Here is a 14,732-nt window from a genome sequence, read left to right on the forward strand (position 1 = left end):
ATGTTTCATGTACAAAGAAGGAAAAGTGGCTTCTATCATTTCTCCTGTATTTGAAATCTGGGGACCATTTTGATACTTTTTCTTTGATAAGCTGTAGAATATGTATTGATTGAATTATTTTAGTTATTTTAATTTATAACAAGATTAAAATATAGTTGAAAGAAATTACCCTCTAATCGCGAGCTAATATTTACATAAAAGTGAGATTATTTATTACTAAATGAATGTCTTTTCCATTTTTGATTTTTAAATTAATCTTTGAAGGTAAATTTGTCTTTAGTTGTCTTTATTTTGTGTTATTTTTGTCCTCTGTTTCATCAGGAATCATCCAACCTTCTTCTATCTTAATGTTACTAACCATTGGTATTCATTTTTGAAATGCCAGAAATGCAAAGTCCCACCTTATATTAATGTGATTTTATAGTTAAGATTTTATGTCATACAAGTGCAGACACTTAAAGTTATAGTTCCCAGAAATATCCTATTTCAGTCACATTGTATAAACTGATATTAAAGCTGAAATGTATCATCATTACAATAATGAAAAATACTTATACATGCATGAGGATAGAGTTATAGTTGTTGAGGGAACCATAATTTTGCATTTTCTGACTTTCTTGCACATATAAATTTAACCATAATTTTAAGTTACTGAATTTTCTTCATTGACTCTAAGGTAATGTATTTGTTGCTATGTTTATCTTAAATATAAGTTTTTGTTCTCTTCATTTTTTTCTTTCTTATGTCTTTAAACCTGTAAACTGTACTTTGTAGAGATATGCTATCTCTACAAAGAAAAGTAACAAAGGAATACTTCTGTACAAAAGTAGTTTTTAGCTTCATGTATGGTGATATTCTCTTGGCAATCCCCCCCGACATACACACAAATGTGTGTGTGCACGTGTGCCCGCGCGCACACACACAAACACATCCTCACACACTTATGTTAGATTCTGGCACATTATAGAAGCAGGTATCATATCACTACCTGCTGTTGAAAGTGTTGATGATACTGAATTATTTATTTTATCTTCTTCTACACTATCTAAAATCGTTTTGGGTACTTTGACACATTTTGGTCTCTTCCATATGGATACTTCATGGTGGCAGAGTTGCCAGATGCTCAGGTTTTGTGACAGTCTTAGATTTTCAAGGACTGTTCTTGAGAGAATCTCGCCTTGTTGCTGATTCCTATGGAGTGGTAAAGTATGAACATTTATTTTAAAGTGCTTTTCAAAGCAAAGAATTATTACTGTGAAAAATTTACTAGATTTTCCCCCTGGAGCATATGAATGTTGAGGCTTTACTGAAGGAATGCTTTATCATTCAAATGCTTGGTGTCATGTTTAAAATGAGTATCAGAACTGCATGTATATTTGGGGATTAAACAAATTTGGGCATCTTTCACTTTCGCTATTTGAGATATCAAAGGTTTGTTGTCAGCATAGCTTCAGCTGTTTATTTATATTTCAGTTTCCAAAAGGCAAAGATAAAGAACAGCATGTCACTATAGTTTAACTTTTTATTAACCACACAGACTTATATATGTGTGTGTGTCCGTGTGTCTGTGTGTGTGTGCGTGCGTGTATACATGCATTTGGTGACATATATGCTATGCATAAATAAATGTGTTTGTGTACGCTAAATATTTACTCAATTAATAGATTAATAGAAAGTAGACACTCACTATCTAAGGTAGCTTTTCCTACTCTTTGTGTAGATACTCAGCTCCTCCAATTTTTTTTTAGCACTTTACTGTCATTGCACACTGAAATGTTTTTCAGTGCCTGTTTCAAGTGTTTCTCTTTTATACCAAAGGCAAAATTTGTATTTCCTTTTTTCTTCTTTTATTACAGTCTGCTTATTTCCTGATACTTCTAGACTATGTACAGTTGGATAAAAGAAAGATTGTTCACTCAACTTAGACAGAAAACTCCCATGTCTGGGCTAGATGTCTCACATAGCTGAGGTGGCACATGGCTGGATTACCATTATATGTCCTTTTGACACATGGCTATCAATTGTATGATTCTTCAATGTAGGCATTGAAAGACTAAAATAACTTGAGAAGTAGAGTATATTAATTCATAGTTTTACTCATATTCATGTGTGTATGCTTTGTGAGAAAGAAACCAAGACAAGTACTTATAGCTTTTTTTTTCTTGATTGAATGGAAGTGGTTTTTCTCCATGCATAGACTAATTTTCATCCAGACTTCTAGCTTGAAGTTGTGTGCAGGATTGGAACTAGGCACCCAGGCTTCAAAACTCTGCCTTTGTACTGTCTCTGGCACTAACTCTAGCTGACTTAAAGCAGATGACTGCTCAGTCACTTGGTATGGAAATATTGAGTAGGAAACTGAATTCTTTCTCCTGAGATATATTTGATGATATATAAAAAAACAGATAGAAAAAAAGAACCATGTGTCTGAAGTTACCATGTAATTTAGATTGCATTGAGTGACTTTTAGGCTTATTTTAGGTATTTCTAATTTTATATTATAGTGTTTTATACATTTCACCCCCCAATGCCTATATAACTACTAGTTAATTTATAGATAAAAAAGTCAATTATTTAAGTTGTCAATTAAAATGATAGGGTTTTTTATTTGAATATATGTACAGACCCTTTCCATTTTCAGTTTATTCTATTTCATCTTGCAAAGCCTAGCTTTTGAGTTTTTTCTCTTTTCAACATAGACTGAGGAACTTATGTTAGAATTTTCTCATGAAGGATTCAGGAAATCAATGTTTATAAAAATGTTTGTCTTTGTAGTGAGAACATAAAAGGTCATCTTCTTGGAATTCACACCTTCAGGCTTTTTCTGTTGAAAATAATAGACTATATCACTAAACATTTTTTAAAAGTTTATTATTCTTACTATTTTACATCCTGACCATAGTTTCCCCTCCGTCCTCTCCTCCCAGTCCCTTTTCCCTTCTCCATTATGCAGCCCCCCCATACGCCCCGTCTTCTTTTCTAATGAGAAAAGGGCAGGCCTCCCATGGATTTCAGCCAAACATGGCATATCAAGTTGCAGTAACACTAGGCACCTCCCTTTGTATTAAGGCTGGGAAAGAAGACCGAATATGAGGGAAAAGGTTCCAACACTTAGCAAAAGAGTTAGACACCTTCTGCTCCCACTGTTAGGAGTCTCACAAGAAGACCAAGCTACACAAATAATATATATGCAGAGAGCCTAGGTCAGTCCCATGCAGGCTCCCTGGTTGTTGGTTCAGTCTTATCTCTGTGAGCCCCTATGAGTCCAGGTTAGTTGATTCTGTGGATTTTCTTGTGGTGTGATTGACCCCTCCATCTCCTACAGTCTTTCAGCCCCCTGCAGGTTTCTCCAAGATCTGCATAATTGACTGTGTGTTTCTCCATCAGTTGCTGGGTGAAGGTTCTCTGATAACCATTGTACTAGGCACCAACTAATCTGAGTATAGCAGAATATCACTAGGAATCATTTCATTGATTTTTTTTTTTTTTTTTTTTTTTTTTTTGCCAGTCATGTTTCATTCTATCCTAAGGCTATCCAGCTTCTGGGTCCTGGCTCTCCATGCAGTGTCAGGGTTGGGCTTTCTTTCATGGCATGGGTCACAAGCTGAACAAGTCATTAATTGATGACAGTTTCTGTGCTACTAGTACATCTTGTATGCAGGACAAATTATAGATAGAAGCTAATATATTTGTGTTTGTGTTTTTTACCTTCCACTTGCAGTGTTGCTTGGTTACAAGATATGGCCAGTTCAGGCTCCATATACCCCAGTGCTAGGCTTAGCTAGGGTCACCCTCATAGATTACTGGGAATTTACATTGCACCAGGTCTCTAGTGCTTCCTGGAGATGCCACCAGATTCCAGTTGTCTCTCTGAGTAGTCTCTCCCTCTCTCCCTTTATCATCTCCTAACTAGATCCTTCCTGTTCCTGTCCACTCCCCTCCTCCACCAGCAATGCTCATTCTGTTTCTTCTTCCCAGGGAGATTCATACATTCCCCTCTTGAACTTTCTTTGTTATTTAGCTTCTCTGGGTCTATGGATTGTAGCTTGGTTATTCTTTATAGCTAATATCTACTATAAGGTGAGTGCATATATTGTTTGTCTTTCTGGGTCTAGGTTACTTCACTCAGAATGATTTTTTTTTCTAGTTCTGTCGATTTGCTTGCAAATTTCATGCTGTCTTTATTTTTAACAGCAGAGTAGTACTCTATTGTGTAAATGGACCTCATTTAGTTTATTCATTCTTCAGGTGAGGGACAACTGTGTTGTTTTCAGTTTCTGTATATTGTGAATAATAAGAAATCACAAATAAAGTGATAAAAATATAGCGATTAAAGCATTCTGCAAAACATATTCAGTACCTGGAAGGATGAATCAACAATTAAGAGTCATTCCCACTCTTCCAGAGAACTTGAGTTGGTTTCTAGCATGAATATCAGACAGTTTGCCATGTCCTATAACTCCAGCACCTAGCGTTTTGACATGCTCCTCTGGCTTCTGTGGGCGCCTCCTCTCATATGTGTTTGTATGCACACACAAAACTTAAAAAAAACAAAAAGGAAAAAAACACAGTATTTTAAAGAAAAAAGTAAATGTTCAGAAACACCAAAAAATAGAATTTTCTGATCTGTTATAGAATCAGTCTTTAGAAAATGTTATAGTTTGTGCTGTATAGTTGTAGAAGTGACTAAAAATTAGAGCTACTATATTTTCCCATGTTTTCTTATCTCTGCACAACTGTATATTAGTTGATAAGCAAGAAAGTAGGTTTTATCATTTTTGAGTATTTTAATTTTTATTGTGTCATAAGTTTTAAGCCTAAAGAATGAAATAGCCTGAAAGCTGGTGTGTATCCCTCTGCTTTCCACACCATGTCAGGCATAGATAATTTTGAGCTTTCTCATCTCTACTGAGTGTTCTACACAGACTGCTATAGCTTCACTGGTCAGCGTTTCCTTAGGTCTGTGCAGATGCAGATAACACTGGTAGTGCTGTGATGGGACTCGCATCCTTTAGCTTGCATCTCCAATCTTCTAACGTTAGAGTGTTTAGAAATGAACACCAGAGACTCTTGAGGGAATGAATTAAAGGGCAAAGAACATTCCAATACGAAATATTATGTGTCTTAAGGAATAGTCATCAACCATACATTAATCAAGATTTGAATTACAAATATTTCACGTACTAAATTACATTAGTTTATGGAACTAAAACAGTATATAAAGTGCTTCCAGAAGACTCTGTAAGTTAGATGTCTTTGCATGTTAATTGACTGGTTTCTTTAAGACCGACAGTCATTAATCCCCGAAGTGACAGAAATTATTATTAACTTATTATACATTCCTTATCTTTATACCAAGTTGACTTCCAACTTTCCCCAAGAGTTACTTTTCTTTGGATTACATCTTGCATGCTTGATCTATTAGAATGATGAACTAGAAAATATCTACAGCATCATTTGAACGCTAAGAAAAAAGGAATAGGTTCATTGAAAACTGATATCAAACAACATATCCGAGAATTGTTTGGGGTTCTTAAGTTTTATGGGTAATGTTTGTTTTCAGGCTTCTTTTAATGTTATCAGTGATAATCACATTGAACACTTTAAACAAATAATCAGCTTTTTCCCCCCAGTGTCACTGGGGAATGATTAAATGACTGACTTATTCATATAAGAATATTAAGAACTGTTAAGAATAGGGAATAAGAAAGATTCAAGGTGTGATAATTAAGGAAACCATAGGTTACTAAAGTAAATAATAACAAGTGTAATGTGTCTCAAAAAAGAATATATATGCTTGAATGGGAGAAAGCACACTAACATAAAATGTTAGAGAAACATTTAGAGAAGGTAAACCAATAACATACATTCTTTTTTTTTTTTTTTTTTTTTTTTTTGGTTTTTCGAGACAGGGTTTCTCTACAGCTTTAGAGCCTGTCCTGGAACTAGCTCTTGTAGACCAGGCTGGTCTCGAACTCACAGAGATCCGCCTACCTCTGCCTCCCGAGTGCTGGGATTAAAGGCGTGCGCCACCACCGCCCGGCTTGTAACATACATTCTTTAACAGATATATTTGATGACTTCGGTCCTTTGTTTAAATCTTTAATTTTTTTCTATTATATGGCTTCATTTATAAGCTGGTATCTACTTATATTCAACATTTCTAAAACAAATTTCTTTATACCTGTATTAATACACCTGTGATTTGTTTTATCCTTGTTTTGGTAATGTGACCATTACCTATCTGCTTATGCAAGTTTTGAGTCATATAGGTGGCCTTTGCCTTTCAGTGACCAAGCTAGGCATATTTCTTTTACCATTCTCAATGTCAGTCTTTCTTTTGTAGCCCAGAGCTCAGTTGACTTCCTTGGGATTTCAGTAGATTGACTTCATCATTGGAATAAGGGCTGCTGGAATGCATGTCCTTTGGCAATCCTTGCCAGCAGTCATGTAAATTCAGTCACTCAAGAAATATGTGATGAATGAGAGGAATAACATTTTTCACATTAATATGTTTTTTAATATAATTTCTCGTCTATGTCTCAGCATCGATTGTAATGGGTGCCATTGACATAAAACTATTGAGTTCATTCTAATTTTAGATGATTAAAAATCAGCATCTAAACAGTGAAAAGGGGTACAGGTCCAGAACAGCATAGACTGAGGCTCACCTTATCCTTTTCCTAGCTCCCCTTGTGTTGTCATTTACTGGCAGCTCTCCTCCTTTCCTGGTCCACTTCCAGGCTCACCATCTGACATCACCCTAGGCAAAGCCTCTTAATGATTATTTTTTCTTTTTCTTCTTTTTTTCCTCGAATGACTCCCTAAAGTAGAAAAGTTGTCTGGTGTGTAAAGTAATCTTTTTTTTTTTTTTTGGTAAAATGTTAAAGTAATATAAATATAACTGATAATACAAAGGAAATCCCAACATTTATTAGGTACCTGAATATAAAAACCTTGCTCTAGTTAAAGATACTTCAGGGTTCCTGTTAATAGTCAAAAAAATCATTCTTTAGAATTTTTTATTTTCATGTGGAAGGACAATTTCTTGCTATATTGCCTAGACTGCCTCAAGCTCACTATGTAGCAAAGCTGCCCTAAAACTTGTAGTCCTGCTTCTGCCTTCCGAATGCAAGTATTGCAATCATACAATACCGCCCTTGCCTAGAAGTACTTTTTAATGTGGTAAAATAATGTGTGTTAAGTGTTAATGCATAAAGTATAAGTCTGCAAAAAGTTATTTATATTTACTGCAAACTGAAAAGAATGAAAGACCCAAATCATTTTCTTAAAATCTTTTAGTCTCTTGTTGGTCTCTTTATAAAATAGAGGATTATTTTTGTGTCTTTTAAAGATTAATGCACCTTTTCAGCCTCAGCTTTTTCCCAGATGAGCAAAGTACTGCACTGTCCTTGGTTGCTGTTTAGTCAAGCTAGTTATATTCTTCTGTTATTTTCTTTTGTTCTCTGTCATAATCCTCATTGAGGGTTATGCAAAAAACATCTGGGTGATATTGTTGGATTAAGCTCAATTTGGAGTGATAATAGGTGATATTTGTAATTTATAATTTAGTAATTCCCATTTTACCTGGGATGTATCTTCTTAATCATCAAGAGTGGGGAGGGGGAACCCAAGGTTGTCCCATTCCAGAATTGAACACCCCAATAGATGAAATTCAACTAATTAATATGATCTTAGAAATTGATTTTCACCACACAAGTCAAGAGATTGTTTATGAAAGTCAACTAGGTAAGCAATTATATCTACATACCTCTAAATGAACAAGTGTTAGCTTAGAGAAAGATAACCCATTTACATAATGCAGCCAATGTCCAAATAAGGCTATTCAACTCACAAATCAGTTTTACTTTTTGATAAGTACTCATCACTTTATATGGCTGATCATATGTTTACGATACAGTTTTAGTTCTTTTTTTCTCTATCACCATAGAATAATACTTGGGACTAAAAATTCATAAAGCTGGAGAGTATCAAGTAGCAGTAGCCCAAAAGATGGAAGAAAAAAACAAACATTAGTATTGATATTTAGCATAGGAATCATATCAGAGAGTTAGGTGTTTTCTAAAATAACACAGATGGCAGAATTTCCTTTTTGTCAAAGGTCTGCTGAAGCTATATGAATTCTGTTAAAGAATGCATTTAGTTATAAACATGTTTGCATACGCATATGTATGTAACAATGAAGAAAAAAGAGGATGGGAATTTGAAAGAGAACAGAGTTAGGAGTTCATGGGAGGATTCGGGTGGAGGAAAGAGAAGAGGGAATGATGGAATTATGTTATAATTTTTAAAAATTTAAAAATTAGAAATAATATAAATAAATTCAGTCCTGGTAAATCATATATACTGGATTACAATTTACTCTTGAGTTATCTGTAATAAAAGCATTGCTTTAAAAAAAAAGTGAATTGCACAGCCAAACTGGTCTCTCTATCAGTCTTATTTCCTGTTATGTGGTGACTAATTGCAAGTATAGAGAAGCCTGCTGAGAAGATTTTTATGGGTCAAGCTAGAGAAAACAAAGTTCACTAGGGTTCACATGTGGTGGCCATAACAATGAGTGTATGTCAGTGCATGTCCATGCTATCTAAGATGCAAAAATAGAATCTCAAATATCATGCTTATAGGTGAATTTCAGCATTTTCTTGATGAATAAAGCAAAGAGAGTGACAAGTATATGTTTTTTATTCAAACATCAGAAAATAATGAAGTCCTTTATTTTCAAATTCTTTGCAGGTATGAAACAATGAAAGCATGTATATTGACATGATTTGAAATCTATGAACTGATGTTAATGTCCTTATAACATTGAGCCATTTTGGTTAAAGAATTATAATAGCAACTTATTTGTACTTGGGCAAAGTGGTAATCTAATGATGTAGCCGTTGATTTGAATTTAGTAGACATTTTAAATATAGGGTTCTTTTACAAAGATAAAAGTTGCAATTTAAAGCTCTTTGGTGGTCTAAAAACAGCTTAATTCTGTAGTAACATTGTAATAGGCACTAATCCAGATTATACAATGATTGTAGTATGTCATGTTTATGAATAATTGCCCAACTGCTTTCTCTGCGCTTTATGTTAATTTAAAAATATTAAGCATAAAACCTTATAAGATCTTCCTGCTGAGATAAACTGTTCAATTTAACTTGTGCTCAAGCAGCAACTGTCAGAAATTATCTTGCTCCTAGTGGTTTTTGTTCTCACCTTTTGCCCTTTCCTGCTAGAATCCCACTGTGGGATGATAAAGTTTTCTTATGAGGCTTTATTTCTTAAGTGGTACCTGAAGCAAGATGAGCGTGTGTAGCTGAGGGTTAGCTCCTGACTGAATGATGTCTTTTGTTATGTAATGACCAACTTTTAAAAATTGGCAGTTTGAACCAAAGTAAAAAAAAGTCTGTGGATTGTAGCAGGCTGTATTTTTTTGTGGTCATTCTCATTACTTGGGGTTGTGGATAGACCTAAAAATTCCAAGAGTTGCCTGTTCAGCTTAACAGTATACAAGTGAAAAAAGAGAGAAATACTTAACTAGTAGATAGAGATAAAGGAATGCTGTTTCAACATTTTTTGTGAGATATAATTGATTTCTTAATGATTAAGCACACTAAAGGAAACGGTGTTGTGTTGTCAAGTTGTTAAGACTGAAAAATCATTGCCATTTTTCTTTTGACTTCATTGATCTATGCTGAGGAAAATCTTCCTGTATCAAAGTTGCCGCTGAATTATAGCTGGATAATATGATAGATGATAGACTTGTTGTTTATGGAATGCTAATTGAGTTCTTTTCTTTTACTTAACAACATTCTTCCAAATCTGTCACTTAATGGCATACACCTAATTCAGTTAAACTGAATTCCTGTTTATGCTATATATACTTAGTAATAACCATTGTGAAAGGCTTGTGCTGCAGATTATGTAAACACATCAAATTAACCATTTGGCTTCTCAACAAGGGTGTTTGTAGTCGTAATAATCATTTAAGTAACAAATGTTATTTCATAGTTATGTCTAGACCAACAGAAGTATTTGTATGATAAGTCATCCTCCAGCAATTGTAGCTGTGGTGCAATTGTTTCTGCTTTGGCACTGACTACTAGTATGTGTGTAGAGAAAACTCAGTTTTTCTACACCTCAACTTTTTAAAATTACACTAGAAGGGTTATCTAAATGTTCGCAGCTGTCCAGGTGTTGCCCCTTTTTAGTCTCTATATATGGTAGGCATCTCATCAGGGAGCCATTTCCAGGCTGTCTAAATCTCTAATACTCCTTTTGTGTTTGTTTCTTTAACGCTGTGTGTATGACTCCATGAAAGTCAGTATTCATCCTTCTAGGCTATCTTGATCAACATTTCCTTTCTTCTAGGCTTGCCTCTGTCACTCAGTAGGCATTTAAGTAAATGTAGAGTGAGAACAAATAGGTATTTTGATTTATTTATAAACATGGATAGATAAACTTTCAGTTTTTTTCTATAATAAACCATTTATCAAATTTTATTTGGTTTTTATAAGGGGTTTTGCATATCTAATGCCAGCCACCAGCAGCCTAGTAGTAAAGAAAAATGTATTTTTTTTCTTAGTCTAAGGATTACAGGATACTTTAAAGGGGACTTTGAGAAAACATGAAAAGAGAAAAAAACACACAACACAAATACATTGCATAAATCAAAAAGGGTTTTGTCAAAACATGAACATGTCCCAATCCTGCTTCCGTATTGAACTTCAGTTGCTGGTTTCAAGGAGTTGAGAGCACTGAAGCTGGCAGCAAATGCATTCCCCGTCAAGCCTCATCTTGGTTCCTTTGTCCTTCACATAGGACTCTTCTTGTCTTTTTATACAATCCAGACAGTTTTCTTTCTTTTTCTTCTTCTTCCTGTCCTTCAAAAACTGAGCTGAGCTGAGACCGTTGAAACCTGGACTTTTATTGTTCCTAGTAGTTGATTTTCAAAAGGTCAGCACTGAGACTGCTGTGTGGCACTAAGGCAAGCATATGTGTATCTTAGGAGGGAAAGAATCGGGGAGCAGAATGGCACAGGGTGGACCTTCAGGCATGTTTAGCACAGTAAACCTTTTTTTTTTTTCTTTCTTAGGATCCTTTTTGCAAGCTCAGTACTCAACCTGGCTGAACTAGCTGCTCTTCGGCCGGATCTGGGAAAACTGAAAAAGATCTTGTACTTCCATGAAAACCAGTTAGTATATCCTGTCAAGAAATATCAGGAGAGAGATTTTCAATATGGATACAATCAAATTCTCTCATGGTATGTATAGATTGTATACAATTTGTTGTTTGCCATCTTACCCCCCCATCTCAAAACAGATTTATGGGGTGGGGGATGCATGCACACAGACCAGAAGAGAGCGATGGGTGCCCTCTGTCCTTCTCTGCCTGTTTCTTTGAGACAGGGTCTCTCCTTAAGTCTGGGACTTCTGTTTTTCTACGCTAGACTTGAAACTGGCAAGTACCAGAGCTCTTTATATCTTTGTCCTGATAGGAGCTGGGATTATAGGCAGGTACTGGATGTCCAGCTTGCTATGTGGGTGCTTGAGTCCGAACTTGAGTCCTCGTGATTTTGAATCATGTTGTTTTTACTGGTGGGCTATCTTTCCACTCTCTATTTTTTCCATTTTAGATGGCTAGTTTGTAAATCTGGAGACTACAATAAATCTGTAAGTATATTAAGGCAGGTATAGGTGTTTAAATATTGTTTCTATAATATTAATATTTGTATTTTTGCAGGATTTTTAATAGCAGTGCTATTCACTTTGTGAAATAAATATATTCATACATAGACTAATCATCCAATTGTACCTTGAACCATTTATCTTACTGTTTTACATAACATTCAGAATAAAATATAAACTATTGACAAGGATCTTTACCCCTTGATTCCTTAACTCTTATTTAAATTGTAGAAAAATGAGCAATTTTTTTTTTTTTTTTTTTTTTTTTTTTTTTTTTTTTTTTGGTTTTTCGAGACAGGGTTTCTCTGCAGCTTTTTTAGAGCCTGGCCTGGAACTAGCTCTTGTAGACCATGCTGGCCTCGAACTCACAGAGATCCGCCTGCCTCTGCCTCCCGAGTGCTGGGATTAAAGGCGTACGCCACCACCGCCCGGCATGAGCAAGTTTTTTTTATCAGCTACTTTCAGTGTGTTCAGCTAAAATTTAGTGAAGAAATTAAAATTTAATAGAGCAAGGGTTTTTGTAGTTACTATTTTTTGTTATATTCTTTATTTTTGGCCTGTGTATTTTGTTGCATCTAAGGCAGAAACTTTAGAAAATGGAACGTTTCAGTGATTTTCATTACTTCTCCCACTGAATCTTCTGAAAAGACAGTCTGAAAATAGCTGCCATTTCAAAGGTGAAAACCTTGTCTGTTGTTCCTCCAATATAGTGTTTGTTCTCATGCTTGCTGAAAGAAGTTCATTAGCAACCTCATGCCATCTCTCCTGCAGAATCCTGTTGCATCACAGCACCAGTCACATGGAATCAATTTGGAAGTGATTGCATACATGTTATACACTGTTCTTAGTAGTTATTAGCTACAGAGATTGATAATGTGTTTGAATAGACCTTGCTAGTCTGTTCCTTAGTTTAGTTGACATAGAAAAACAGCTCCAATGGTACTAATTGTTTTGAGCATTTTGTAAATGTTTTTCTGAGGTCGTTTTTACAAGCCACTTCAATTATAAGGGAGCATGGCTATCAAAACAGTGGAACTGTACAGTCAAATGTCTCATAAAAAGCAGCCATTCTAAAATTTCATAGGAAATTAAAATATTTCATTTTATCTTAAAATGGCAACAGAAAAATATGTTTTCAAAATAAAAATGAGCTGGAGAGATGGGTCATAGGGTGAGAGCACTGACTGCTCTTCCAGAGGGCCAAGGTTCAATTCCCAGCCCCCACATGGCAGCTCACACCTATCTGTAATTCCAGTTCTAGGGCTTCTGACACCCTCGCTCAGACATACAGGCAGGCAAAGCATCAATCAATGAACTGAACATAAAATAAAAATAAATTTTATATATTTAAAAATATGAAAATGAAATTCACTTGTATATTTATTAATATGTAAGACATTGATAATATTCTTGTGATTTCTTGAATTAGTACCATTTTATTTTTCAGATTCTATGATTTTATTACCCTGAGAAACCACAATGGAGGGATTAAATATCTTTCTTTTTATGTGTGACATTAATGGAAGTTATACCCACTCATATCAGGGAGGAAATATGTGAGAAAGTTTATTTCTGTAGACCAATGTGAATCTTTAACAACATAGACTAAAGGTTTTAGATTAATAGTAGTTATGTGGTGTGCCTGCTTCAGGCAGATATTAAATAAAGAAAATAGGTCACTCCCCGTTTTTTTTCCTTTATGAAGAATTGTTTTTTCTCATAAGGAGAGAGACTGGAAACTTGCATATGATTTTTCCTCATTCCTCCACTCAAGAGGATAAGCTGATAGACAAGCTTGGGGAAAAATAACTGTAATGCATCATCATTTGTCTTTGTAATAGAAAGAAAAAGTTGTCTAGAGGAAAATAAGAATGTCAGAATGCAGTCCTGCTCTAGCTTCTTTGAAAATTCAGTACAGCTTCTTCAAATGCGTCTTCAGCATTCTTGCTGATTTCTGCTTTTGCTGACACTGTCAGCTTTCTTTCTGTACTGTGTAGCACTTTAGAATTTTAAAGATATCTGACCTAAGCCATCACCTTAGACAGAGGTTCCACTAGCCGTCTGACTTATGGACACATGCTGTAACTATGTATTGTGACCCGTTGGTCACTATTACAATATGTGACAAATGGTGCCAACAGATGAGCTGTAGAACGATCTTCAACTTTAGTATATTATTGTGAGGCTTCCTTATTGCTTAGTTTTGTGTCAACTCTTCTGTGATATTCCTTTGTGGTAGCTATGTTGTTGTTGTCTCCATCCCCCAAATTTTCACCATGTCAGAGCTAAAAAAACAACAAACAAACAAAACAGGCAAAAGCAGTTTTAGAGGGGCAGTCAGTGTGTCTTCTGTTGGGTTTTGTTCTGTTGTGTACTAATAATAGCAAAGCTGTCTGTCTTGGTAAGTATTTTAAACTAAGCCAAGGATTATCTTTGGCACTCATATTTTATCTGTAAGCTCCACTCATTATGATGTTTTCATAACCTTATGGACATGTATTCTTTTCCCCAGTCTTATTAAGGTATTATTTCTAAGATGGAATAAAGCTGTTTTGTCATATTTACCTTCTTATAGAATTGTTCAGCAGTGCTGAATTATTAGTGAAACAAAAAAGATGCTCTGTGATAAACATCATGACCAAAGCTATTTGAGGAGAAAAGGGTTTATTTTCTCTTACCACTCACAATCCATCACCCAGTAAATTTTGAGAAAGACCTCCAACTGGAAGTAGAAACCGAGGAACACTGCTCACTGGCTTGCTCCTAGATCTCCTTTTACATAGCCCAGGCTTACCTGCCTGGGGATGGTATCATCCACATTGGGCTGCACCCTTCCAGGTTCAGTTAGTAATCAAGAAAATGACATGTAAACAGTGTTAAGGGGAAGTCTGATGTAGGCACTTCTTCATCTGAAGTTTCCTATTTGCAGGTGTGTAAAGCTGAAAACCAAGATAGCCCTCATAGACATTTTCAAGAATCAAATCTTATTAAATACGTTTTATTCATGTTGTACTTCTAGGTTTTATCTAGCAT

General features: G+C 35.2%; 1 protein-coding gene across 9 annotated transcripts in view; it reads left to right on the plus strand.

Annotated features, from left to right (window-relative positions):
- The window catches only part of Gtdc1 (glycosyltransferase like domain containing 1), a 357,538-nt gene that overhangs the window by 151,874 nt on the left and 190,932 nt on the right, over positions 1–14,732 (plus strand). For all 9 annotated transcript variants that reach the window (XM_038337371.1, XM_038337369.1, XM_038337372.1 and 6 more), the window contains one exon: positions 11,108–11,275. In XM_038337371.1, coding sequence (XP_038193299.1) covers positions 11,108–11,275 — 168 coding nt within the window. The remainder of the gene's footprint in view (positions 1–11,107; positions 11,276–14,732) is intronic.

Source organism: Arvicola amphibius, chromosome 7 (genome assembly GCF_903992535.2).
Source record: "Arvicola amphibius chromosome 7, mArvAmp1.2, whole genome shotgun sequence".
Lineage (NCBI taxonomy): Eukaryota > Metazoa > Chordata > Mammalia > Rodentia > Cricetidae > Arvicola > Arvicola amphibius.